Raw genomic sequence first — 24,797 nt, forward strand, 5'->3', positions numbered from 1 at the left:
CTATGGTCTCTTGGGAGGTTTACCAAGATCCAACGTAGCTGCCTAATTGGGATTGTGATGGCAGAAGGCAAGAGCAATGGCCTCAACTTTGTTTGCCTTACTTCAAACTACAAATACTTTGTAATTTCTCGTCTAGACAATTCCACTTCTTCCTCTTCTCTCTCTCGACTCTCAGGACTCTCAGACTCTCACCCCACAATCCACTCGGATCTGATACTCTGCGATCCATCCGAGAGAGTCTTCTAGACCCTGAAATCGACGGCTCGGACCTAAGCCCAGATCAAGCCACATAGCCGATTTACCAGCCGCGGATTCATCGCATGTGTACCATGTGGCTGGGATGATCTACGGACGTGAGATATGGAACAGCACGGAACCACGGCTTATCGACGGCACTTATTCCGGTTTACGGTTCTCCAGTACGGATTGGCAACCGTACCTGGGATCTGTACCATGCGGCGAGAGTGACTCGGTGTTGGATCTTGACTAACTCTTTTGCCCATGCATTAGTAGATAGCTCTACCCTTGTACAAGTCCTACGATTACAGTCTATTGGTACAGGACATCAGCTCCTGGACCAGTAACTGGAAGTGTCAGGCCCTGAATCGATCCATGAGCAATGGACTACTACCTAGGTTTATTCCATCCGCTATTCTCACGCAGCAGTATACTTTGCCCAGCCTTCCATCCATGATTTCTTTTACATTTAGATCTTCATGGAATCTGTCAACTCCTATCTTCTTCCTCTCCATCTTTTTCTTTCTTCTCCCGTCCGTCTTTAATATTCTCATTTGAATGCACTCTATTGTAGACGACCAGCTATCTTGCTATTTCATCAGCAACTTTTCAAGCTGCCTGACAAGTGGACATATTGCGCGGCCAGTCTCTCGAGCGGTTTGTATTTGAATCCAGTGTTGGTGATAGTGAGGGTTTGCTGCGTATCTATCGACCGGAGCCACGTTACAGGGTTATCTCACCCTCTCTGTAGCTATTGCGCTACCAAAACGCAGGAACACTCGCTCCAGACAATCCAGTCACTTGGTCACAGCATCTACGTGGCCTGGTGTAACCTAGTTATGTTATCAACCGGACGTAAGGTTGCTATAGCCTATCTATGCTCATATTGCTTGCGTAGATCTCTCTTCTGACATCTCGTATTCAGGCGAAACAGCTCAGATCGATTGACAATTCAATGTTGGTGATCAACCACGTCTCATACCACGTGTACCTGCTCCCCAGCAACGATGATACATTTGAAACTAGTCTAAAGAGCGAGGTTAAAGTCGGACCTAGTGTCTGGGTCTGGGAGTGTGAGACGGTCTAGAGAATACTCCCCCGCACGCCCTTCAGCCTCGAGGGCCAGATAGCCCGGAGCATAAAGCTCGACATCCTCCACCCATTTCTCTCGATAAGACGATTTCATCGCCTTTGATAGTTGGTCAGCAGCCTTAGCTTGACAGAGAATATCGATGATTGGCAGGCCCATGTCAAGACTGATAATGTGTATTAGCCCCAATCCTCTGTATGGGACCCAAAGAATACTCACGGTAGATTCTGGTGCGTGTAGGCACCATCAACACGATCAAGGATCTTATCAAAATCCATCATCGCATGACTGTATGGCCTTCGCATATTGAACGGGCGGATGTGAAGACTCTCCTTCACAGTCCCATTGACATCATAATTGACCAGTGTCAAACGACCGGTTCTCAGACCCTCTTCATCAACCAGCACATATGGGTGACACCCGATGTTGAGTACAGTGCCAGTGTGTGTGAGGCCGATAATGAGGAAGTTTGCGGTCTCCAAATACTTCCAGGACAGAAAATCCTCTATCGAAGGATTAGTGGTGATCTCTGGGTTTAGGATAGCTTCCGAGGGCATGTAATTATCGTCAAGACAGTGCCCGGTCACCATCTCATAGTTGTAAAACAAAATAGCGAGTTTGACCCATCGCTCCCGATTGGCAGCGTGGGCCTCGTCGACGGGGACGGTAGAAACCAGGCCAGGTTGGTACCGGCAGGTAGTTCTACCTAGCTTAAGAGTCTGAAGAGTGTCATCTATGTGTGATAATGCTTCGGCTGGATACTGACAGTAAGAAGACGTAGGCGCTCGCGATTGGTATGACTGAATAGAAGAATTAGTGGATAGACTGTGAGGAGTTGACGGTGGAACTCACATCACGAAATTCCTGTGTGGCTGATGCCCATTTTTCAATAAGCTGGCGTCTTTGATTCAGCTCATATGTTCCGTCAGAAGCATTGGCTCCAGGAACCCAATTTTCCTGGCAAATTAGTGGCTAGCAAATCCAAGATTCCGTAAAGACATACCTGTACAAAGAGTAGCCAGCCCTTGACTTCCTCCGCGGCCTGGTCGAGAGTTATCTCCGTTTGTGGGTGTGGTTTGATACACCTGGGGATTCCCCCCGGCCAGTGTTGAACGGAACGTGGCATGAGTGTAGTTCTGTTTGTTCCCCGATCCTGGTCTCTGGAGATTCTAAGTCTGACGCGGGGCGTAGAGGAAGACAGAATGTTTTGGAGGAGAGAAACACTCGTATGCATTCGTAATCAACTAGTCAGGTAGTTTCTATTTACTTCGACTTTCCACGCATACAGCCTGCTAAATCGAATGAGGATATCCCAGACTCGGATTGGACAAACGGCCGAGTGCACATGTCAACTCAAGCTTATTCCATGAATTAATGATCTCCTCCAATTCAAGCTAAATGCCCAACCTGAAACTCGGAGATCCCTGTTCGGTGGAGTCCGTGGCAACCCCAGCCCCAGGCACGTTCGTCTTGTCTCGGGAGATCAGCCTGGTTTGATATCGCCATGCTATCCCCATAGGATGAGATCTACACTTACCATCTCCCCGAAGGTGCGCTGTCCCTTGGGCATATCCGATGTTTCAGAATGTCATGATAACTGCAATCGGTTCTCGTATCGGTTTGACTGACTCGGCAGCTTATGTCTGAAGTTGATTAATGCCTCGCGCAGCTCAGCCTGGAGATCAAGCTCATTTCAAACATGTCTACTTATAAGAAGCAGCTCACCAGCTCGACAAAAGATCCATCTTGCTGGCCAGTCTTGCTTACACTTCCGTTCACATTTACATTCGTTTCTTTCGTTCTCCTGGTTTGAGACCCTCCCTTCGTTCAGTACACATTCATCACTCGGTTAACGGTTTACCGATCGCTTCCAATCACTCCATATTCACTCGCCAACATGAAGCACTTCACTTCCTTTCTGGCTATCGCCAGCATCATCTCCCTGGTCCACGGCCATGGCTTCATCAGCTCGCCAAACCCCCGTATGCCAGGCAACGCAATGAAAGCCACCTGCGGTGCGCAAGCCTACCGCAACGAACAATTCGACAAATACGACAACATCCAAGGCCTCCACCAGGTCGCCGCCGGCCAGCCCGACTACAACGCCGCCGAGTGCAACCTCTGGCTCTGCAAGGGCTACAAGTTCGCCGACAACAAGGAAAACGTCTACTCGTACAAAGCCGGAGAAAAAGTCCACTTCACCATCGATATCCTCGTCCCACACACCGGCGTCGCCAACGTCTCTGTCGTCCACGCAGCTTCCAACGCAGTCATCGGCAAGCCCCTGATCTTCTGGGCTAACTATGCGTCCGTCGCCACGGGCGTCACCGACGACGAGACCAACTTCAGCATCACCATCCCGGATGACATTGGAAGCCAGTGCGCTAAAGCCGGCGACTGTGTGCTGCAGTGGTACTGGGATGCGCCGTCCATTGATCAGACTTACGAGTCGTGTGTCGACTTTACTGTCAAAGGTACTGGCCCTCGCTCTGGCTCTGCTAAGCCCTCGGCTACCAGCTCGAAGGTGGTTGCCGTTACTTCCTCCGTTGCCTCTGTCCAAAGTCAAACGCTGAATCCGACCCCAACTCCGATTGCCGTTCGGCCTAGTACACTCGCTACTAGCGCCCGTCAATCGGCCACTGCCGAGCCGGAATTCCCCACTTCTGCTGCGGATGAGCCTGATTCGGATGGTACGGAGCTGGATTTCCCCACTGATAGTGCTGCAGATGTCCTGGACTGGCTGGAGTCTTTGCTTGGCGACTTGCTTGATGATTAAAGTGGGCTGGGTAACAGCAAGCGGGTTGTGCTGTGCTGCTATAGATATGCCTGGATTCAATTCTGTTAGCTAGATTTGCGTACTCCGTATATCGGTAATGAAATGTGAGATTCAGGAAGCTGAGAAGCTCCAACATATTGGCGATATCGGAGAGATCACCGAACCGCCGACCCACTTCCAATCAAGCTCATCCCCGGGCCCCCAAGATAGATGAAGATATAAACGAGTATCTCCCCAGCGAAACATACCTACAAACATCTCATTGGACATAAATCAAAATGCCCCGCCTAAACCCGACAACCAAACTCCCGACCCTATTAACTAAGGGATTAACGAGAACCCTCACGACCAAGCCCAAAACAGACTGGAACGCCACGCAATACCTCAAATTCGAATCCGAACGCACCCAACCAGCCCTCGACCTCCTCACACACATCCCCCTCAAAAACCCCACATCAATCCTCGACCTCGGCTGCGGGCCCGCAACCTCCACAAACCTGCTAGCAACGCACTATCCCACGGCAAAAATAACAGCCCTAGACTCCTCCCCAGCGATGATAGCGCGCGCCAAAGCGCAAGTCGTCCAGCGCACGCCCTCAATCCTCTTCGAAACCGGAAACATTGAAACCTACACCCCAACCGGGCCCATCGACCTCTTCTTCTCCAACGCCGCCATGCACTGGCTCAAAGCCTCCGAGCGCATCCCGACTATCGAGCGTCTGATGCAGCCGCAGACGCCGGGGTCGGTGTTTGCGATGCAGGTTCCGCATAATCTGGATGAGCCTTCGCATGCGCTTATGTGGGAGACGGCGGCTGAGAAGAGGTGGGGGGGACGGTTGGATTCGGTGCAGAGGGATGGGTTTATGGGGCCTGGGGAGCTTTATGATGCTGTGAAGGGGTTTTGTAGGGAGGTGCAGATTTTTGAGGTTTCGTATTATCATTCGTTGGACAGTCATGAGGAGATTGTGGAGTGGGTTAAGGGGACGGGGTTGAGGCCTTATTTGGATGCGTTGGAGGAGGGGGAGAGGGGGGTTTACTTGGAGGGGTACTTGGAGAGGTTGAGGGGGGCGTATCCGGTTTCTGGTGATGGGAGGGTTTTGTTGAAGTATCCCAGGTTGTTCATGGTTGCTGTTAAGTGAAGAGGTCCGTTTTTTTCTCTTGGATTGAATGGAACTATGAACTAGAGAATCATGGTAGAGCTTGCAATGTATCCATAGCATGCAATGTACTGTGTATGGCGTGCAAATAAAATCAGGACTGTAACCCCGAAATCAGGAATCTGCCCTGAAACCAATGTAGATACCGAACTATCACATCCTAGACAGTCCCAGAAGAAGCAATCTTGATGGTTCCGTCAGTCTTCCCAGTCCTATCCAAGCTCTTGCTCTCCATTTTCTGAATGATATCCTGGCCAGCAACAACCTCGCCGAAAACAACGTGCTTGCCATCCAAATGGGGGGTTCTCACAAACTGCTCAAGTTAGAACAACAGAAGATCTCCCTCCACACCTTACATATACTTACAGTGATGAAGAATTGAGACCCATTGGTATTTGGGCCAGAGTTCGCCATGGACAACAAGCCACCCTTAGTGTGCTGTACCTGGAAGTTCTCGTCTGCGAACTTCTCGCCGTAGATGGACTTGCCGCCGGTGCCCTGAAGAAAGTTCAAGTCAGCGGGATGGTCGTGTGATATTGTTTATAGGTAGACACTGACGTTTCCACGGGTAAAGTCTCCGCCCTGCGCCATGAAGCCGGCAATCACGCGGTGGAAAGCAGAACCTGCGTAGCCGAAGCCCTTTTCACCTGTAGCGAGGGCACGGAAGTTGGCTGCGGTTTTGGGGACGATGTCATCGTAGAGCTTGAATTCAATGCGGCCCCAGTTTTCGACTGTGTCTGGTTAGGAGCATATACGACTACAGTTCACATTAGGTGGGTTACCCTTGCCGCCAACTGTGACGTATTCAATCTCGAAGTATGGGTTGGCCATGATGAATTGAGTTTGGGCGTTGTAACTTGTGCTGGAGAAGTGGGAAGATGAGAAGTAGATGGACATTGGATCTTATAAACCTCACGTGCGGGGTAAGCAGGGACATGCAGCAATGAGGTCATCTTGGAATTTGCTCAATGGCAGTGAACCAGCTGCAGGATCTCAGACATTCGTTTAGGTTTGTTTAGCGCTTAGTGACAGTTTGACTCCAATCCATTGAATGTACGAATCAACGTGTATCTGCCAGCATTGTATTTGCTTAATGCTTATAGATATTAGACTATCGAACCAATTCGATCTAGACTATAGATCTCCTTAAGAGTAGTGTACTTCATAACTATTGTGTACACAGTACGTAGTTCCCAATTAAAGTTGTTGCCAAGTCCAAGTGGATCCAACCGGGATCTGATAATTCCCGATAACGATAAGGCCTACTCGCGTTCACTGCCTCACTTGGCCTTTTTTTCCCCTTTCTCCCCTTTCCTACATCACTCCATTCACATTCTATCTTCACACCATCATGGAGGAACACTTGCGCCACAGTCTTTCCAACCATCCCAATGTCTTTCAGACCATCCACCACACCAGCTCACCGTCCCATCGGTCCGAGAGAATCTCTCTTTCTTTCAACGAGGGGACCACCACCGCCCTGGACCATGAGCTCACCACCATGCAACAACACCGCACCGGGAGCTCCAGTGACGAGGAGGGTCAACCTCCACCCCGATATACCCGTGAAAATGATCCTTTCCAGCTTGCCTCAAAACTCAAGTCCGAGGAGGAGATTCGACAGATCAAAGCCAATAGCTCGCGGAAACGGGATCCCACCGGCACAAACAAAGGCCGGAAGGTGGCAGATCTCATGCATCACACAACCCGTCTCGGAAGAACAACTTTTATCACTAAGAAGTTGCAAGGCTTCTACGAGTCTCAGAATGAAAACATCGAACGCATGCTGAAGCCAGTCGAGGAGCACCGGCGCGCCGCCCGCGAGCTCAACATCGACAACCGCCTCAAGTACCGAATCGCCGTGTATGGCAGTTTCGCTGCGAACATCGTCCTCTCCGCCATTCAAGTGTACGGTGCTGTATCATCTGGATCACTCTCGTTGTTCACCACTATGGCCGACGCCATCTTCGACCCCATGTCCAACCTGACCCTCTTGCTGTGTAACAAGGCTGTCAACCGCGTTGACGCGCGCAAGTTCCCCGCTGGAAAAGCCCGTCTCGAGACCGCAGGCAATATCTGTTTCTGCTCTCTCATGACAGCCGTCTCTTTCATCATCATCGCTTTCTCCATTCGTGAGCTGGCAGTGGGCTCCGAACATGAAACGCAAAATTTCCATCTCCCCTCCGTTATCGCTGTTGCGGTTGCCTTTGCCACCAAGTTCTGCCTGTTCCTGTACTGCTGGGCCCTGCGCAACCAGGTCTCGCAGATTCGCATTCTATGGGAGGATCACCGTAACGATCTGTTTATCAACGGGTTCGGTATCCTGACCTCCGTCGGTGGCAGTAAGCTGCGCTGGTGGATCGATCCCATGGGTGCTATCATTCTCTCCGTGTTGGTCAGTGTGCTCTGGTTGCACTCTGCCTATGGCGAGTTCCAGTTGCTTGTCGGCGTAACTGCCGATACAAACATGCAACAGCTCATCACCTATATCTGTATGTCCCACCCCCCCCCCCCCCCCCACCTCCTTTACAATTCTTTCAATGTTTCAATAAGGCATATGCTAACATTCCTCCAGCCATGACCCATTCGCCATTCATCACAGCAATCGATACCGTCCGCGCCTACACTTCCGGCCCTCGCCTCGTAGTCGAAGTAGATGTCGTCATGGACCCAGAGGCAACCCTGCGAGCCACCCATGATGTCGCCGAAGAGCTACAGATCAAGCTCGAGTCACTTCCCGATGTTGAACGTGCCTACGTGCATGTCGATTACGAGACTACGCACAAGCCCGAGCACTCCCTCAAGAAAGAGCTCTAGGAAACTCTGCTAGACAGGAACTGCTCAAGTGGCATGGCCTTTCTACCACCTCGAGCATGGATTGCATAACGGCGTAAAACTTCGTAATCTGGAGTTCGAAGTTCAAGTCCAAGTTCAAGTTGCCAAGTTGTCAATTCCATCGGGCATTTGGCCTTTACGATTGCTATTGCTATTGGAATACATTCGGAATTTTATATTCTAGTTGGTCTCCACAAGTGCCTTTAGTCCCATGCCACAGTCCAGAATTACTTGTAGACAGTACAGTAGACAATCCACCAAATTCATCCATATTCATAAAGTCGTGTATCGTCGGATCAACAGTACATCATCATCTATCAATCACGTTAAGACTGTAACTAGAGAATAAAAGAAGCCTATCCCCTATGTATAAGAGAAAGGAAGAATCTATTTACGAGAAAATACAGGGAAAAGAGAACAGGATATAATATTGTTTCACACAACAGAGTCAGGTACAGAAGAAGTTTGATAAAGAATAATTCAATGAAGAAAGCTCAACAGCTCAAGCAGACTGCTCAAAGAGTGCAATCGTGGAGCAGTAGTTACTCTTATTCGGTTTCCCAGGAACCATCTGCTTCCCATCAGAAGAAGTGACCATGTTAACAGCGGCCTTAGTGCTAAGACCGTACAGCTTGACATCCGAGCAGTCGACCTCAACCATATTCTCCTGACAATCCTCAGACTGAAGACAAGATTGAGCGTAGTTCTCGAAGAAGCTGTAGAGACCAGCACCGTAGATGTACACATCCGATGAGCCGAGGACACGCAGACCCCAGGCTTTCCGACAGGAGTTTGTCTTACAGTTTGCGAAGGTGGGGTCGTTCCAGGAGTCCTGGGGGGTGTACGGGGTCAGAGAGGTCGGGTTGGACTGGTAGTATGGAGTCTCGGACTGGATGAGACCCATGAAGACGTTCTTGGCGTTGGACACCTGGTAGTTGTAGAGCTGGTGGTGCTCGGACGAAGTACCCCACAGCCAGACGGGGTTCTGTGACTCGATGAGCACGCCGCGGCCGGTGTACACGTTGATCTGGTTGTGGTCTTTCAGGTCGAGCTCGTGGTCGGCTGTCCAGAACCAGGTGTTCTCGAGGTAGGCGCTGCCGGTCTTGGTGACGTGCAGCAGCATGAAGGCGGCCATGCATTCCTTCCTGGGGGTGGTCTTCTCCTTGGGCGTCTTGGGGCAGGTGTCGCTCTGCAGCTCGGTGCCGGCGGCCCCGCCGATGCGGAAGTGGACATCCCACATGCCGGCAGAGCCTTGGGATGTGCCGGCGACGTTCCATTCCATGAGAATGGCGCCGGGGGCGGCACCCTTGGTGGTGATGATGAGGTCGCTCATCTCGACGGAGCCGGTGTCACCCTTTTGGCCAACTTGGAAGAGCGGGACTGGCTTCTCCTGATCACTGAACTTCGGGCCGTGAGCCATGAGCATGGGCCAGATCTCACCAGTGATCTTGATGTCCTTGGGAACCTTGATGGTGGAGGTGATGACATAGGCACCGTGGTCGAAGTAGATAATCTGACCATCCTTGTAGCTGTCGAATATCTTCTGGATAGCCTCGGTGTCGTCGGTGGTACCATCACCCTTGGCACCAGCGGACTTGACGCTGATGAAGGAGGAAGCCGCAACGTCGGTGTACAAAGGCTTAGAGCGTTCGAAGACAGCGCCGTTCTTGAGAAGGCTGGCAGGCTTGGAAGAAGTCTTCATGGTGCTCTGTGTGCGGGCAGAGGTGACAGCTTGGTGAGCACCGCAAGTGCCAGAGCCGCTGCTGTCGCTACCAGATTGCGAGCCCTTGGTGGTATCAGATCCACTACCAGTGCTGTGGGGACGGGCAGCAGTAGCGGTGACAGGAACAGCGGGCTTGTTAACAGAAACAGCGCTCGGGGGCGAAGGCTCAACGGGTACCGCAGAAGTTGCAGGAAGCTCAGCAGATGGAGCGGGAGCAGGGGTAGGCTCGGGAACTTCGGAGTTCTTAGAGCCTCCTTCGATGATGGAGAGGATAGTGTTCAGGCCAGGGATTTCAGTGAGGACCGGGGGCAAGGCAGAGCGAGCACTGTCGTCGCCGCTATTGGAGGGCACCGGAGCTGCGGAAGAACGATCATCACTGGCCCCCGGAGCAGGCGAGGGTGCAGGCGCCGTCTCGAGGGATGAAGTTTTGGCAGGCGCCGGAACATCGCTACCCAGGGCGCTGCCACCGGGAAGCCCCTTAGAAACGGGACAGGCAAGAATTGTCTCTGTAACTGTCTCGACAACAGTAACCACCTCAGGCTCAGCCTCGGTAGCCCGCTTGTTGATAGTCTTGGATGGGGTATAAGTGTTACCCTGTACCCAGTTGTCGACGACGGAGCCGCCAGCGAGAATGGTTTTACCGTCAACACCGGCGACAGCGATCTTAGAGCCAGAGAAGTCGACGTTATCCAAGATGAGGTCACCACCACCAACAGGGATGCTCTGCTGGGTCCAGGCTGTGACAATGCCGATTGGAGTATTGGTGAGTTTGCTATCCAACATCAAGACAGAGCCAACAGTCTGGTTAGAGGGCGAGGTAGACATATTCAAGCCAACCTCACAGTTGTTGATCTTGACAGACTTGAAAGTCCAAGCCCAATTCCAGTTCATGTAGATAGCAGTTTGGCAATCGTTGAAGACCAAGTTACGTGTGGTGAACTGTTGGTTGCCGAGGAACATGCCGTAGTTACCGCCATTGAAGGTCAGGTCAGACATGAAGCCACCGGATCCGTTATCCATAAAGATACCCTGCTGCTTGTTGGCATCGCCACCACCCTTGACCATCTCGAAGCGGATGTTCTGCAAGCTAGTGGCCTGGCCAACCTGCCAGTGAATACCAGCGCCAACGCTGGGGGGCATACTGGTGAGATCGATGACCAGGTTGCGAATGGCGCGGAAAAAGTTGTTCTGATTAGTGAACCAGTTGTCGCCGTTGTCCTCGTATGGATCAGAGTCAATAACTGCCATACCTGCGAACTTGGGTGAGGCCTTGATGACCGGCAGCTCAGCTGCGTCACCGACGATCTGGGTGTAGTAGTATTGCTGGATGGGCTTGGAGACAACGTAGGTACCCGGAGGGAAGTACACGATGGCAGGAGTAGTGGTGGATGAGTCGCAGCCCTTGCCGCAACGGCCTCCAGAGGAGATAGCCTTGTTGATGGCCGCAGTATCGTCGCTGGAGCCATCACCTGCAATATAGTCAGTATCCCGTCCGAGAACCCTGAACCCAGATAAACCACTCACCCTTGGCACCATAGTCCTTCACATTACGGAAGATCTTGTAATCGGGGGTTTTGGCGAAGGGAATAGTGCCCTGGCGCTCCACATTGGAAACCCAGTAGCTTGATGGGGCCAATGTCTTCTCGGTCGTGGCCAACACATTGTTGACTGCTGTCACAGGATTGTTAAGAGGCACAGCTGCGACCAATGAAGCCGGCAGACCGATCAATAGGATGATATGGGCGACAAAGATCGCGATCGAAGTCTGGAAAACGGCCATATTGACAATGGATGCTGAACCAGCAGCAAAGTAGAAGATGTTTCAGAAAAAGATGCTAGAGAAAGATAGTTCAGTAACCGGCACTGAAGAAATAAATCGAGTCCGACGCTTGGCCAGCAGCGATATGCAGGAGGAATAGTAAAGAAAGAGTGGGTTAATGTAGAGGTGAATCCCCAGCTGCACAGCAGGCACCTTCCACAATAAAAAAGAGTGAATGAGGGAAAGACAATAGGACTGCCGCCTAAAGGGAAAGAATGAAGAGAAACAAAAGAAGGAAGTCGAGACAGAAAATCGCAAACTATAGGATGGTTAGGGACTTAGGGTAAGACTCATACCTCTAATATAGCAGAGACCAGTCTAATAACCTCAAATTCCCCCTTTCAGCCTATCACACCTGAGCCCTGAACTTCTCCCAACACCCCACCAATCACAGACCCACGCGGGCCTTGTAACAGCAAAGCTTGAAACGTGATAGTCGCGAGTTGAAACGAACAGTCGACGAGAGTATTGCAGGCTAAAAAATTAGCTTAAGCGCAGGTGTTTCGGATCGTAAATTAAGTGTCGCGTCCGTTGGTAAATAGCCAATGTGCTCAGTATAGAACAAACGACAATAACTCAAGATCGGTTTCAAGAACAAAAAAGACCAACAGCAAGTGGCTAGGGAAAAATAGCCAGACGAGATCCCCTTAACCCGCGATGGGGACTCTACGGCACTATATAATTAGTAGGCCCATATCTTAGGGTATGCGGATTATCCATTCCATCCATCTCAGATTTTTGTTGTCGCATGGACAGCACAGGGACTCGCCCAGCGGCCCACTGTAGGAAGGGGAGTCTTTTTCCCGGCGCCTTTATTGCACGACCATAGCACGGCAGTTATGTTCCAAGGAGGCCGAGCATTGCAAGCTGTCGCGTATCATTATGCCTTGATCCGGGTGGAGCCCCCTGCAGACACAACAAGGTAATGGCCCTGCCGATGATACTCCGATGTCAATCCTGTCAATCCTATGGAGATATGCAATCGAGACCAGGCTATTGGGTCTCTGTTCTCCTGGTCCTCGTTAACGTACTCTTTTTTCCTACTGGTTTGCCAAACTTCGGGACAATCGCGGACTTTGTGCGATAAAGACGCGTGACGTAGTAAATGCTCAGTTCATGCCAACTCCCGAGTCAGAGTGGGTGCGTTTGAGCCTTGGGCTCATAGAATCACCCCCGGGCCCGTGCCGTTGTCAGGGGGGTAGACATTGTTATGGATGAACATTCCGGGGGCCTCGAGGAGGAAGGATTCCCGATGACGACAGACAAGAGGCGAGCTGGTCATAGCCAAGTCTGGAATTTGACTAAGTGTCAACACCTGCTTCTTTAAATGAGCAAAGATCTAACAAGAAGGAGAGTTGTGATCCACGGCTACCACGGCTAAGCTTTGCCAGACCCCCTGAAGTCCGGCACGGGATGGACTTGCCCCGAAGCCGATCTTCAATTTTCGATCTCAGTTGATCCTGTAAGATTTAGCAAAGTACATTGTACAACGTAGGATGTACAGACAACGATTCAAGTGCCGTCATGAAACGAAATGTTCCAAAAATAAAAAGGTCGGGGCCTAAATCGAGGGCCGGACATGCATCGTCGCTGTCAGACGTAACACCCAATGAAGAGCCTCAAATGTACATTGTAAATCCAACTCTGTAAGCGTGTACTGGCAAGGGCTAGGGAATATTTATTTGAATAGGTATTCGCTAGTATTTGAATTGTCTATTTAAATTTATGCATGCCACGCGCCCCCACCGTTCCTGGCGGCCACGCGTGGCTGGTGGCGTAGACCTAAATCCAGCGCAATATGTGCCTAAGTACGAGCCATACGCTTCAAAACATGCGCTAGCCTACGCACTCCTTCAGTCAAGTGTCGTGGCTCTTCCCACGCAAGACAGAGTCGTAGGTGGTCCGAGAACCCCTTATTGTCCTTCTCAGGGACCTGGAAAGCGTCACCAGGAGACATAGCTAAATTCTCTTCGCTTTCCGCCCGCTCAACTACTTCCGTAGCATCTAGGTGTGCCGGGAGACCAATCCACACAAAGTAACCTCCGGCTATATTGCTGGCTGCGTGGCCGGCTGCTGGGACTGTGACGCCCAGCGGGACGAGATGCTCATGAATTGCGGATAGGAGAGCCCCGTAGCGCTCGGCGAATTTCGGTTGGAGGACGTCGCGGATGTGATTTTGTATGATTTTCTTGGGGAACATCTGGTCGATGATGACAGCGGATAACTGAGAGGGAGCGCCGCCAGATCGGGAAGAGCCTCTGCAAATATCCCGTTAGCTTATAAGTTCAGGTCAAGGAACAAGGATCATCGATGAAGATATCCCAAAGGGTACCCCGTACGTTTGCGATAATCCATACATCAGCTTTTCGGACGACTCGGCCCAGCCAGTACGGACACCGGGTCCCATCAGCTTGCTGAAGCTACCGTTGCTGATTACGTTTCCCCATTCATCGCCACCCTCCATGTAGCGCTCCACGTCGACGATGCGCGGAGCACATGCGCGGTCACCACGGATTCCCTCCCCACCATCTGAGTTAGCCGGCCATTGGAGGAAATCATATACATCGTCCGTGACGATCAGCGCATCGTACTGACGAGCCAGGCGAACGAGCTCTTCCCGCCTGCGTATCGACATTACCTTCCCAGAAGGATTCGCAAAAGTGGGCACGGCATAGATGACATGCTTGTAGATTTTTCGCCAGGGTCTGGGCGGTTTCATTTTCTGCAGGGAAAGAGGGGCAGCATCAGTCCAGGACTCAACAAACAATAACACAGAGGCATGGCACAGTGACGAGCATTATGCCACCTCTGTCATGGGCCAGGACTGTCATACCGGCTCTGTATTCCCAGCCTGTTGTGCGGCCTCCTCCGCAGCACGCAATCCACTCTCGAGCACCGCGATGTCGATGCCCTCGTCGTCCTCGGGAACCCCGCGTAGACGCCCGGCGAAGCCGGCGTCTTCCATAATGCGCGCGGCCAGGTAGTACGTCGGTGCTACCAGCCACACATGCCGTGTGTAGACTGGATCAGTGAAGGTCTGCAGCACGCAGGCCAGGTTCTGGCTGGCCCCGCCTGAGATGCAAATGCGCTGCGCCGAGATGGGCTCACAGGGCTGATAGAATTCGGTCAGCCATGAGGCTATGTGCGAGCGCAATGGCTCGTGTCCTTCGTCGGGGCCGTAGAGTAGGGCTTGGGTTGCAATTGGGGGATTGGATAGTGCTGTCGTGGCGGAGTCGCGAAAATCGGGCGCGGAAAGGAGCGCGGGGTTAGGCCATCCGGTTGATAGGTCGATGGACTGATCGGGGGGAATGGTAACGGTCATGATGATGGGGGGATGAATATGTGCAATATATTACTGGGTATGAACGATGTTAAAATTGTCATGTTGGTAAAGGGGGGGAATCAATAAGTAGTGTGATGCTTAAGAGCTTAGCTTGGGACCTCGGGATGCGGCGCGGGCAACCGACACATCCGAGATCGGGAGGTATGGGAGCAGAAATCTGAGCACGATCATTTTGAGGATGTGGTTGAATTTAAGCCTGAGGGTTATCAGAGGAATATAAAGGCAGTCTTGAAGGTTCCAAGGTCATGTCTTGGATATATATCGGAGTCTACTTTGTAGGTACCTACATCACCACAGTGTCTCTGAATATGTCATAAAAGGATCTTCTTACCAATACCAAGCTAGTATTTCACTTGTAAATAGCCCCGGTATGCTACAAGGATATCCTGGATCCCAGTGACGTGAATCCTTGGAATCGTGGGTTGGCGATGCTTCGTTATTGGGTAGAGGTCAATGGGCCTTTATTAGGAAAGAAATAAATAGTTCCATGACTTTCAAGGTTTTTGTTAGTGTTGAGAATGGGCTATGGCACCATGGTTGATGATATTTCATAACTTTATGTCTGAACTCTTTTAGTTCGGTTATAGTCAATCCTACATGCAGTGTACAAAGTACGATATATCTGTGCCTATTGTCTTGTCCTAGGTCTATCACACTGCAATAGAACAAAGTGATTGTTTCCTGTCATTACGATAACCATCTGATCTAATTCTCCGATTTCCAACCTGATGTGTATATTTTGTTGGGTCCACACATCCAAGACATCCACAGCCAACGAACCATTTATTCTCTTCAGTCTATTATTGGCAAAGAACCGGATCGAATCGCTTTTCACGCTTGTATTTATGAATATTCATGTATTAGTTATGTACTCCGTACTTCGTAAAATAAAATAAGGCTCCGATTGCCTCTAAGCAAGAAAAAAAAAAAGATACTAAAAAAAGTTCGTTCATAACTTCCTCAACTTCTCCTGAACTTTCACTCCCCTAACTTTAATCCTCTCCTTCTTCTTTGTTGTGACCTTGATCTTCAAACACATCAGCTTCATCCATTCCCTGCTTCTTGTCCGGTTCCGCACCATTCTTGCAATCCCTCCTGCCGATCCATTCCCCAACCCCTAAACCAGCTCCCCCCTCCCGTCACCTGCCAAGTACACACTTCATTCCTCGCTCCATGCGGGATTGACCTTCTCTACCTCACTGCGGGTCGCCTTCCTCCCCAAACTATACTCCTCCACCTCTACAACCACCCAAGATGCTGTCGGCTCCCGTTAAGTCGGCGAAGCGCATCTCTTCTCTGTTCTCACTGGGATCGAAGGATCGGGACTCTCAGACCTCCCCCGTGTCATCCCCAGTGTTGAAATCGTCAGAGAATCTTCCGATCGATAAGCGACGCAGGAGCAGCTCGAGGCCTACCCGTCATGTCTCGACCCCCAATGCGGTATATTCTTCAGAGCCACGAACCATGCCCGATAGGCTGGACCTAGAGAGTTTGCCTCCGCCACCTTCACTGATGGCGGTGAACCAGGATTTGGCGAGCAGTGCTCCGAGCTCACCCGTTGGACGTCCCCAAAGCAGAGGCCGGGATATGAGCAGGCCCTCCAGCTCGGCCGGATTGGCTATCCCGGGATCAAACCCGGACTCCCGCCCCAGCACACCCTCAAAGCGCAGGAGTTGGATGCCCGGCCGGTCGCGCGCCAGTTCAATGGATAAGCGGTCAAATCCACCACCTTCACCCATGCTCCCGGCTGCATGGATTGCCGGGCTAGACCAGAAGGTCGTTTATGATCTCGGTCCCTTGTCCAGAGGAGAACAGGTACGCCACAAGCCGATTTAGTCCACGATGATGCAATGGTGAAATTAACCGTTTTGTTTTTTTGTTGCCTTTCCAGATCCAAGAACTGTGGAACGATCAAGGTGACACTTATGTGTACCTGTTCCCCCAGAATACCGGCCGTCCCCCATCCTTCAAGGTTGATTCCACCATCTTCGCCGAATCCCCCTCCCTCACCTACCTCGCACGCGGCAACGATGGCAAGAGCGGCCTCGAACAACCGACACGATCCTTATCACTCAACCCGATGTCTCCCCCCATGACCCCACAAGACCGTCTGCCCGAGAACGACACGGACAATGATAGCTCGGGAAGCCAGAGAATGGCGTTTGAGGATACACTCGACGAACTGCCGGAACTTCATCTATATCTCCCTATTCCTCTGAACTGCGATGTCTCCAATCCACAAGCACGGCTCAGCCAAGAGGACACAGAGACCCTTCTGTTATTCCGCAATCTTTTCGCATTTCTGCTGGGGCAGTCTTTGATTGCTTCACCCAAATCCGCTACCCTCTTCTCCATATTCATGGACGTGGCAGTGCTCTTGGCTCGTTTCGAGTTCTCCAACCTGGATGCGTCCAACTTCGGTGAGACGGCCACATCCAGCTTCAGCAACTATTGTGAGGAATTGCGCTTGGCAGATGTCCGTCGGAGCAGAGAGAAGACCATCGAGGCCATCGTTCTCGGCGAGCGCCTGCGCTATTATCCGCTATATGTCGAGGGCTTTGTGCACGGTGTTGGCAAGCTGGTTGAGTTGAAGCAACTGCGAAGCCCTAAATATACATTTATTCACCCCATCACACAAAAGCGGATGGAACGTGCGTACATCGATCTCGATAATCGTCTGCGCGGTCTATATGCCAAAATCGAAGATTTCGACTTCCCCTCCGTTTTCTCCGGTATCGCCAACTCGACCACCTCCTTGGAAAGTAAGGTGGTACGCTTCAAGTTCTGGAGGACGGGATTCCAAGAATTCCGCCGCTTCACCATTCAGTATTACCGACAGAAATATGGCTCGTGGCCACCCAAGGCCCGGTCAAAGAAGAATGAGTTCGAAGAGAGCGGACTCAACCGTCTTCTTCTTTTGGATCTGTATCACGACTTCACTGATCTCTATGACTTGATGGTTGACCGCACCTCTCTGACAACTCGCACAATTGATGTCTCGGGGGCGGGTAATGACTCCGCTGATCCCTCTGATCCGAAACAGATGACCGTCCGTGCTCTCCGCCAGGTCCTCTCCGAGTACGACCGCAGCACCCCGCCTGTGCTGCCCCCCATTCCATTTGACATTCCACAGATGCCTTCGCTGCAGCCCTTGCACCGCAAACCGCTTGACCCCAAGAAAGAGGCCAAGCAGCGCGGCAAGAAGCTCAAGGATTCGGACATCAATGCTGTATTGATGGGTTCTTATACTCGGGAGGCCATGCGCCCCACATCCTTCATTGAGAGCTTCATGCAGTTCGAGCGTCGTTCCGCCCACGGCAAGAATATCCAGGATATTACCGACCTCCGATGTGGCCAGTGGATCTTCCTCTACGCAGTCATCCAGGCCCTCCCCATGCTCGTGGTGGATGTCCCCGATGTCCACTATACCGATGGTGTGGAGTACTTCCTATGCATTGCCCCTCGTGGCGGCGCTCCCTGGATCCACAACGACACCAAGACTGCTCGCAGCTGGTTCGGAGTCGCCGGTGGTGCTGGTGTTGTGAGCCTGCCATCTGACGTCGTCATCAACGGCGTGGAGGGTGTATACCGCCGCAGTCACTGCTGGCAAGTCGCTGAGCAGTGGGCTGAGGCGGGTGCTCTCATCGAGCCACCAATGGTGGAAGACGCTACGTACGATGATGAGGAGTCCTCTATCTCATCCCCGTACCAGGGCCAAAATTCCTCAGCGGGATCTTCCTCTGAACCTCAGTCCAACCACATGATGGTCCCCGGTGGGCTGAGTTCACCCCCTCCAGCGATCCCGCGTAATCGCTCCCCCAATGCTACCCAGCGACCGGAGCACCGACACTCATTCTACCCTGGACTGGAAGCTTTGCCTCTCCCTGCGGGCATCGCTCCTATTGAGCCACCCACTCGCCCGATCAGTCGATTCAACCCGAACATGAGTTTCGACGATATATTGAGAGAAGTCCCGAAGAAGGACAAGAAGAAAACATGAACAGCCATGGCATTGGCTTCTTCATTCGACCAGATCTCACTACCCCTGAGCTGCATATCAGAATATGCGCCGACTTTCATCATCCCCTTAACTGTTTTCTTTTTTTTATATTGTTGATAGGCGCATTTTGTGACATGAACCACCGGGCTGGATCGGCGTGATACACAGGGAAGGGAGACTAAAAAAGCAAGACCTTTTGAATTCCATTGGCGGCAGCATGCATGGAGAAGCACATCATAATTATCAGCATATCAGCATCAGCATCTCCGGAGGAGGAACCTTATTTTCACTGTGACATTTTCGTTGTTCCTTTCTGCTTTTCTCTCTCCGCTTTGGATTCCCCCTGTTTTCCGTAATCCGTGCCGCTGAAGCCACCTGATTGAATATAGAATCCTAATATCTGTACAATGGAGAATTCGAAGAAGGGTTTACTGTGTATTCGTATATACTGTGTAGTTGTAGTGTTTATTTGTGTTCTTTCTGTAGTTCATGTAGCCATTGAGTTTCCCGCATCCATGGATCCGGCTTGAGTTACCAGATCTTTAATTTCTTGTTTACATCCCGACTACATGTGACCTTCCCATAGATGTAAGTATAAGTATACCTACTTTCTCACTACGACAATCTTTGTATTATCCCAATATAAACATTGAACCCAGGAAGCCCATGCTATGCCGGGCAGCTGGGGTGAAGCCCACCAAAGCAGGCTAGCAGGCAATACGAGAAGAGGATCCAGCCACACAGCCTCTTTCCTCCAAGCCCCGCCGGTTACTAAATCCCCATGGGAATAGGGGGGCCAAATGAAAAAGACGCTTCAAGTCTGCAGATCTCTTCCAGACAAGGCCAAGGGCCATCTGCCCTCGCTTGAGCTTGATTCAGGACTTCAAGTCTAGCCTTGTCCAAGTTTCTCCCGTCCTCGTCCTCGACATCAGCCGGAGGAAACGAAAGGCAAATACGAAAAAAAAGACAAAAAGGACCTCAGCAACACAACGCACGTAAAATACTAGCTGGTCATGGATTGAACAACACCCTATTCACCATTATATACTCCGATACCTGTGATACCCGAAAAGCGCACCAACGGAACCACTCAAACCCCGTAACGCCAATATGCCTCCCTCCAGCATAACCAGTGACAGCCACGAGCGTCTGGAGCCCCGGCTTCTCCGCGCGGCCGAAAACAACGACACCGACTCGCTGAAGAAAGTAATAGACCTCGCCCGCGAACACAACCAACTAACCGACAACTTCCTGCGAATCGGGCTAATGCGCAGCGCTGAACGCGCATGCGTAGAAGCAACAGAATACCTCCTGACTCTGGGCGCAAAAACCGACGTCCCCTCCAACCGCGCCCCGCCGCTCCTCCGCGCCGTCGAGCGCGACCACTACGAGATCGTCCGCGTCCTGCTAGACCACGGCGCCAGCCCGGACTCCGCCGATAAAGAGGGCCGCACGGCGCTGATGACTGCCGCGTGGAAGAACCACGCGGATATACTGCAGCTGTTGATTATGCGGGGTGCGGATGTGAATAAGCGGGATCTGCGGAGGCGGAATGCGTTGCATAACCTCGCGGCTGATAAGGCCTGTCGGTGGGGGTGGGGGGATGAGGTTGTGAGGTTGTTGTTGCGGACGGAGTGTGCGGTTGACGGGCCGGAGGGACATGATGAGCTTGGGCGCACGCCGTTGCATTGGGCTTGTGCGTCGGGGAATCGGAGATTGGCGGAGATGCTGTTGGCGCGAGATGTTTGTGTGGATGAGAAGAGGGAAGGGGGAAAGGTTGGACCGGTGCAGATTGACGCTGTTGAACTGCGGGGGAAGACTGCATTGCATGTTGCTACTGCTCATGACCGGGGGGATATTGTGTCGTTGTTGATTGCGCATGGGGCTGCTATCAATGCTGCTAGTGATGGCGGCTGGACGCCGCTGCATTATGCTTGTGATAAGGGGTGTGAGGCTATTGTGCGGATTCTACTGAGCGAGGGGGCGCAGGTCAATGCGCAGCTTTTGAATGGTGTTACGCCACTGCATCTTGCTGCGCAGGGGGGACATCGGGAGGTTGTCGAGTGTCTGCTTGAGAGACCGGATTTAAAGAGGAGGGTGAGGGATAACTTTGGTAGTACGCCGTTTCTGCGCGCGGCGCAGTTCAAGCGAAAGGATATTGTCTTGCTGCTTGCGCCGTTCAACAATGTCGGGAGTCTTTCTGAGGACGTTAAGGAGGCGAGTGCGGCATTTGATGCTACTGTTGTTGATTTTGGAAACTTCCACAATGAGAACCGGGTTAAGCGCATGTCTGTGTTTAACCTGCTTTATGGAAGAGACCAAGAGAATCCGAGGAAGCAGGCTGTCACCACTGTGCCGGCTGATAGTCGTGCAACTGATTTCCGGTGGATTCATTTGCCGGCGAACAATATGGCCTGGGTCGAAGCTCTGCTAACCAAATCTTTCATTGAGGAAGGAGCTCATGATGTTGATGGATTCAAGGGCCTGGAAAAGTCTTTCAACTATCAGCATCGGGGTCAAAGGACTCACGCGCACTTCATGCGGCCATTGTGTCAAAACACGCCGCGAACGATGTTGCGACGCTATGAAGAGGATACTTCGGAGGAGCCAGCATCTGACCAAGGGTCTTCAAGGCCTGTGGAAGGTGTAACCCGCAAGCAAAAGAGTCCAGGTGGCAAGCTCGACCGGACGAGCTCTTACCCCAACGATGAAGCAGACGGCCCCCAAGGGAAAAAGGGAAAGCACAATCAGAAGCGCGGCAAGTCAGGCAGTGCTCCGGGGACCCCCAAACCTGATAATAAAGGAAAATCGCCATGGGGCCCAGGCGATAGACACCCTAAGTCGTCGCCTTCAATATCCTCATCGACGACTCTGTGTAAAGACCCACATCCTCTTGTTTCGGCATGCAACGTCTGCGTGTTCATGCCGTATCTGCATTTCGAGACCGAGGAGCGAAGGCAGAAGATGCAGAATGCAATTTCACGGGCAGAAATGCTGAAACTTGGATCGCATGGGTCGAAAAGACTGCGTACAAGAGATGAAATGCTCATCGATGCCCATTTGTCATCCTCAACAACCTCACTTCACGTCCGCCGCACGCTAGACCAATTCTTCTACCCTAATATTGACACCCAGAGCCGCGACCGGGATCAAGTGGTCTACCGGTACCAGACGAAAAGCCCTGGAATGGGCGAAGACCCCAAGATATTCATGGTGGATCAATTGTGGATGTGGGTTCTAGGCTCGAACTTGATCGTTACAGCCTTCCCCCAGAGATGGGACCAACCTAAGAATGACCCGCTCAACGTGCTCGACGGAATTATCGAGGATATCAATTCCAAAACCCGGGATCCGGTCAGATCTGTTTATGATCTAGCCATGATAATCACCAATCGATGCTCTGGGGTCTTTGACCGACACCGCTTGGGCGACGAGCAGTATCAGTTCTTAGATATGTTCGAATCCTCCATCGGAATAGCGACGGACAAAGAGACAGTACTCTTTAACCAGTTCAACCACGCCTCCGGACAGGCATCGGAATGGCTGAAAAGCCACCGCAAGTTGAACGGTTCCTACAGCTCTCCCCGAGGTCCAGCAGCGTGGACAAAGACGAAGTCTGCGACTACTGCGACGAGGATGGCCAGCCACTGTTCGTCGATCGCCTCCTGGATATCGGACAGGAGACTGATCTCCTTGCCGAGACGAAGGACATTCGGGACGAGCTGAACATGATCCGAACGGTGCTGGAGCATCAGACCAATGTATTGATGGACTTCCAAGATGTCGTCTGTGAGATTTATCAGGGCCAGCACCGCTCGCAGTACGAAGTCAAGAAACGGTTCAAAGACCAACAGCGCATGATTGACATGCACCTCAAGGATATCGATCGCATGGATAAACAGGCCGAACGCATCTACCATTCCATCACAGACTTGCTCGATCTCAAGCAGAAGCATGCCAATGCCTTCGAAGCCCGCTTTGCCCGTGACCAAGCTGCTGGTACAACCCGCCAGAGCAAGACGATTATGGTCTTCACCATTGTCACCATCGTCTTCCTGCCGCTGTCGTTCATCGCCTCCATCTTCACGATCAACCTGAAAGAATTCGAAAACCTCAAGTTAAACTATGTGGCGAAGTATACTTTTGGCATTGGCTTTGCAATCTCCATCCCACTCGTCTGGGTCGCCCTGACGGTTGATGATATCGGTGGTTTCTTCCGTGGAGGCAGCCGGCGCTGGCTGTCTAAGCGGAAACCGGTGGCAAAGAGCGAGCACGAGGGGACACTCCAGGCCTTGGAAATGGACCGAATTATAAGTTTGTCGCGCATGCGGAGGAGCATGGATGGCGCTTATGGTGGTAACCTGTTGCCTGTCTCTACACGCGAAACGGGCGTGTCGAGGGCTGATTTATATGGCGGGTTAGGCAATGGCACTGTACGGACGAGCTTCGATCTACGGTCCAGCCAGGACTACCGATCACGATGAAATGATTGATGGCTAATGATCTGGTAATTTGTCTTATGCTACCTAGGTTGTCATGTGTCTTGGTCATTTTCCTGTTTTCATTGGACAAAAGTTGAATATACCCCCATCTATATAGCGCTAGAAGCAAACGAATCTGATTCTGACAACAAAATGCAAGATCTATGTCTATAGTTCCATTGTATCCGTGTAGCCCCCATTAGCCTTCCCATCACCCAAAATCTCGGCAGGATGGTACACATTCATGACTACCATGGCGAGCCACATCAAGACCGCATCAAAGACGTACATAAAGACCTCATGCGTCATGATATACCCATCATACCCTTGAATGTATTCCACCAAGCGGAAAATAGACCGCACCAAGATCAGGATGCTGACAAGATACAGTCCGACCAGGATGGTCACCCAATTGCGTCTTTTCCAGCCATCACCGCGGGTAAGATCGCGATCAGCCTGCGATTTAGAAGTTGGCTGGCGGTTGATACGGGCGTGGAAAACTGTCGTGACAATAACGAAGAAGCCGAAGAAGAGTAGCTGGATGATTAGACCGCCGATTGTGACGTTTGAGCCGGTCTCGTGCATGGAGCTTCCTGTGGACATGAGACCACCGCCTACAAATGGGAGTTAGTAATTGGGATTTTCATTCTGAATGAGATTCGACTCACCAGCACATTGCAGCAGAAACGAGAGTACGTCTCCCGTCACGAAGATCTTCGTCATCCACTTCACAGGCACCAAGCTCAGACTCTCGGCGTGGAGGTAGGTCACTGTCCGACCTAGGATCATATAGATCGATGCTGCGTATAATGGTGGAGCAAGCAGGATGAAGAGCGTCTGCATTGCGTATAGGGGAATGCCGGTGAAATTGTCATGAGAGGCGGCGCGGCAGATATATCCTATTACCTGGACTGTTCGAATCAGTTAGCTGTGTTCCTCTATAACAAACCGAGGGAGTACGTACAGATTCCACCAACCACGAAGGGAATGAAGTACCAGCATCGCGTCTTGGTGAGCTGATAGCCATGGTAAGCGGTCGTAGCGGCGAAGAGAACAATGAAGATGACTGCCGCTGGTAGGGAGGGATTGTACCCGTAGATATTACGGTCTGTCATTCTGCGACGGTACTACCTACTAGGGCCTGTATGGGATGAAATTGATCTCAGCTCGGGGTCTACGACTAGTCTTTATATGAGCCATGATCGAGGTGAGACTTAATTCGCTTTAGATCCACTATATTTTAGGCGACACATTAAAACAGAACATTGATTCGAGCATCGGTTCGAGCATCGGTGTCAATTAGAGAAATCTCTTGGCCTTGCGGAGCTTTGACAGG

The 24,797-nt window shown here is 51.5% G+C and overlaps 10 protein-coding genes across 10 annotated transcripts; 5 read left to right on the forward strand and 5 right to left on the reverse strand.

Moving 5' to 3' along the window:
* Positions 1–1,264: 1,264 nt before the first annotated feature.
* On the reverse strand, positions 1,265–2,453 carry N7515_007261 (uncharacterized protein; the record flags this gene model as incomplete). The annotated part of the gene is made up of 4 exons (XM_056668005.1): positions 1,265–1,493; positions 1,547–2,127; positions 2,180–2,284; positions 2,331–2,453. The coding sequence occupies 4 exons, from the start codon at positions 2,451–2,453 to the stop codon at positions 1,265–1,267; spliced, it is 1,038 nt and encodes a 345-aa protein (XP_056521601.1).
* Positions 2,454–3,224: 771 nt separating this feature from the next.
* Positions 3,225–4,103, forward strand: N7515_007262 (uncharacterized protein; the record flags this gene model as incomplete). The annotated part of the gene is made up of 1 exon (XM_056668006.1): positions 3,225–4,103. One exon carries the CDS (start codon positions 3,225–3,227, stop codon positions 4,101–4,103), a length of 879 nt encoding a protein of 292 aa, XP_056521602.1.
* Positions 4,104–4,381: 278 nt separating this feature from the next.
* On the forward strand, positions 4,382–5,242 carry N7515_007263 (uncharacterized protein; the record flags this gene model as incomplete). Its single annotated transcript, XM_056668007.1, has 1 exon — positions 4,382–5,242. One exon carries the CDS (start codon positions 4,382–4,384, stop codon positions 5,240–5,242), a length of 861 nt encoding a protein of 286 aa, XP_056521603.1.
* A 178-nt stretch (positions 5,243–5,420) lies between these two features.
* N7515_007264 (uncharacterized protein) lies at positions 5,421–6,091 on the reverse strand (the record flags this gene model as incomplete). The annotated part of the gene is made up of 4 exons (XM_056668008.1): positions 5,421–5,573; positions 5,627–5,758; positions 5,819–5,991; positions 6,043–6,091. 4 exons carry the CDS (start codon positions 6,089–6,091, stop codon positions 5,421–5,423), a joined length of 507 nt encoding a protein of 168 aa, XP_056521604.1.
* A 520-nt stretch (positions 6,092–6,611) lies between these two features.
* On the forward strand, positions 6,612–8,077 carry N7515_007265 (cation diffusion facilitator family transporter; the record flags this gene model as incomplete). The annotated part of the gene is made up of 2 exons (XM_056668009.1): positions 6,612–7,752; positions 7,836–8,077. 2 exons carry the CDS (start codon positions 6,612–6,614, stop codon positions 8,075–8,077), a joined length of 1,383 nt encoding a protein of 460 aa, XP_056521605.1.
* A 520-nt stretch (positions 8,078–8,597) lies between these two features.
* N7515_007266 (uncharacterized protein) lies at positions 8,598–11,598 on the reverse strand (the record flags this gene model as incomplete). The annotated part of the gene is made up of 2 exons (XM_056668010.1): positions 8,598–11,287; positions 11,343–11,598. 2 exons carry the CDS (start codon positions 11,596–11,598, stop codon positions 8,598–8,600), a joined length of 2,946 nt encoding a protein of 981 aa, XP_056521606.1.
* A 1,843-nt stretch (positions 11,599–13,441) lies between these two features.
* Positions 13,442–14,959, reverse strand: N7515_007267 (aminotransferase-like domain-containing protein; the record flags this gene model as incomplete). The annotated part of the gene is made up of 3 exons (XM_056668011.1): positions 13,442–13,895; positions 13,977–14,359; positions 14,471–14,959. The coding sequence occupies 3 exons, from the start codon at positions 14,957–14,959 to the stop codon at positions 13,442–13,444; spliced, it is 1,326 nt and encodes a 441-aa protein (XP_056521607.1).
* A 1,275-nt stretch (positions 14,960–16,234) lies between these two features.
* Positions 16,235–18,980, forward strand: N7515_007268 (uncharacterized protein; the record flags this gene model as incomplete). The annotated part of the gene is made up of 2 exons (XM_056668012.1): positions 16,235–16,795; positions 16,872–18,980. 2 exons carry the CDS (start codon positions 16,235–16,237, stop codon positions 18,978–18,980), a joined length of 2,670 nt encoding a protein of 889 aa, XP_056521608.1.
* A 1,110-nt stretch (positions 18,981–20,090) lies between these two features.
* N7515_007269 (ankyrin repeat protein) lies at positions 20,091–23,464 on the forward strand (the record flags this gene model as incomplete). Its single annotated transcript, XM_056668013.1, has 2 exons — positions 20,091–22,548; positions 22,596–23,464. 2 exons carry the CDS (start codon positions 20,091–20,093, stop codon positions 23,462–23,464), a joined length of 3,327 nt encoding a protein of 1,108 aa, XP_056521609.1.
* A 165-nt stretch (positions 23,465–23,629) lies between these two features.
* N7515_007270 (RTA1 domain-containing protein) lies at positions 23,630–24,576 on the reverse strand (the record flags this gene model as incomplete). The annotated part of the gene is made up of 3 exons (XM_056668014.1): positions 23,630–24,075; positions 24,130–24,372; positions 24,426–24,576. The coding sequence occupies 3 exons, from the start codon at positions 24,574–24,576 to the stop codon at positions 23,630–23,632; spliced, it is 840 nt and encodes a 279-aa protein (XP_056521610.1).
* Positions 24,577–24,797: the final 221 nt, after the last annotated feature.

The sequence above is a fragment of the Penicillium bovifimosum genome (assembly GCF_028826915.1).
Source record: "Penicillium bovifimosum strain IBT 22155 chromosome Unknown utg000005l_segment0_segment0, whole genome shotgun sequence".
NCBI classification, from domain to species: domain Eukaryota; kingdom Fungi; phylum Ascomycota; class Eurotiomycetes; order Eurotiales; family Aspergillaceae; genus Penicillium; species Penicillium bovifimosum.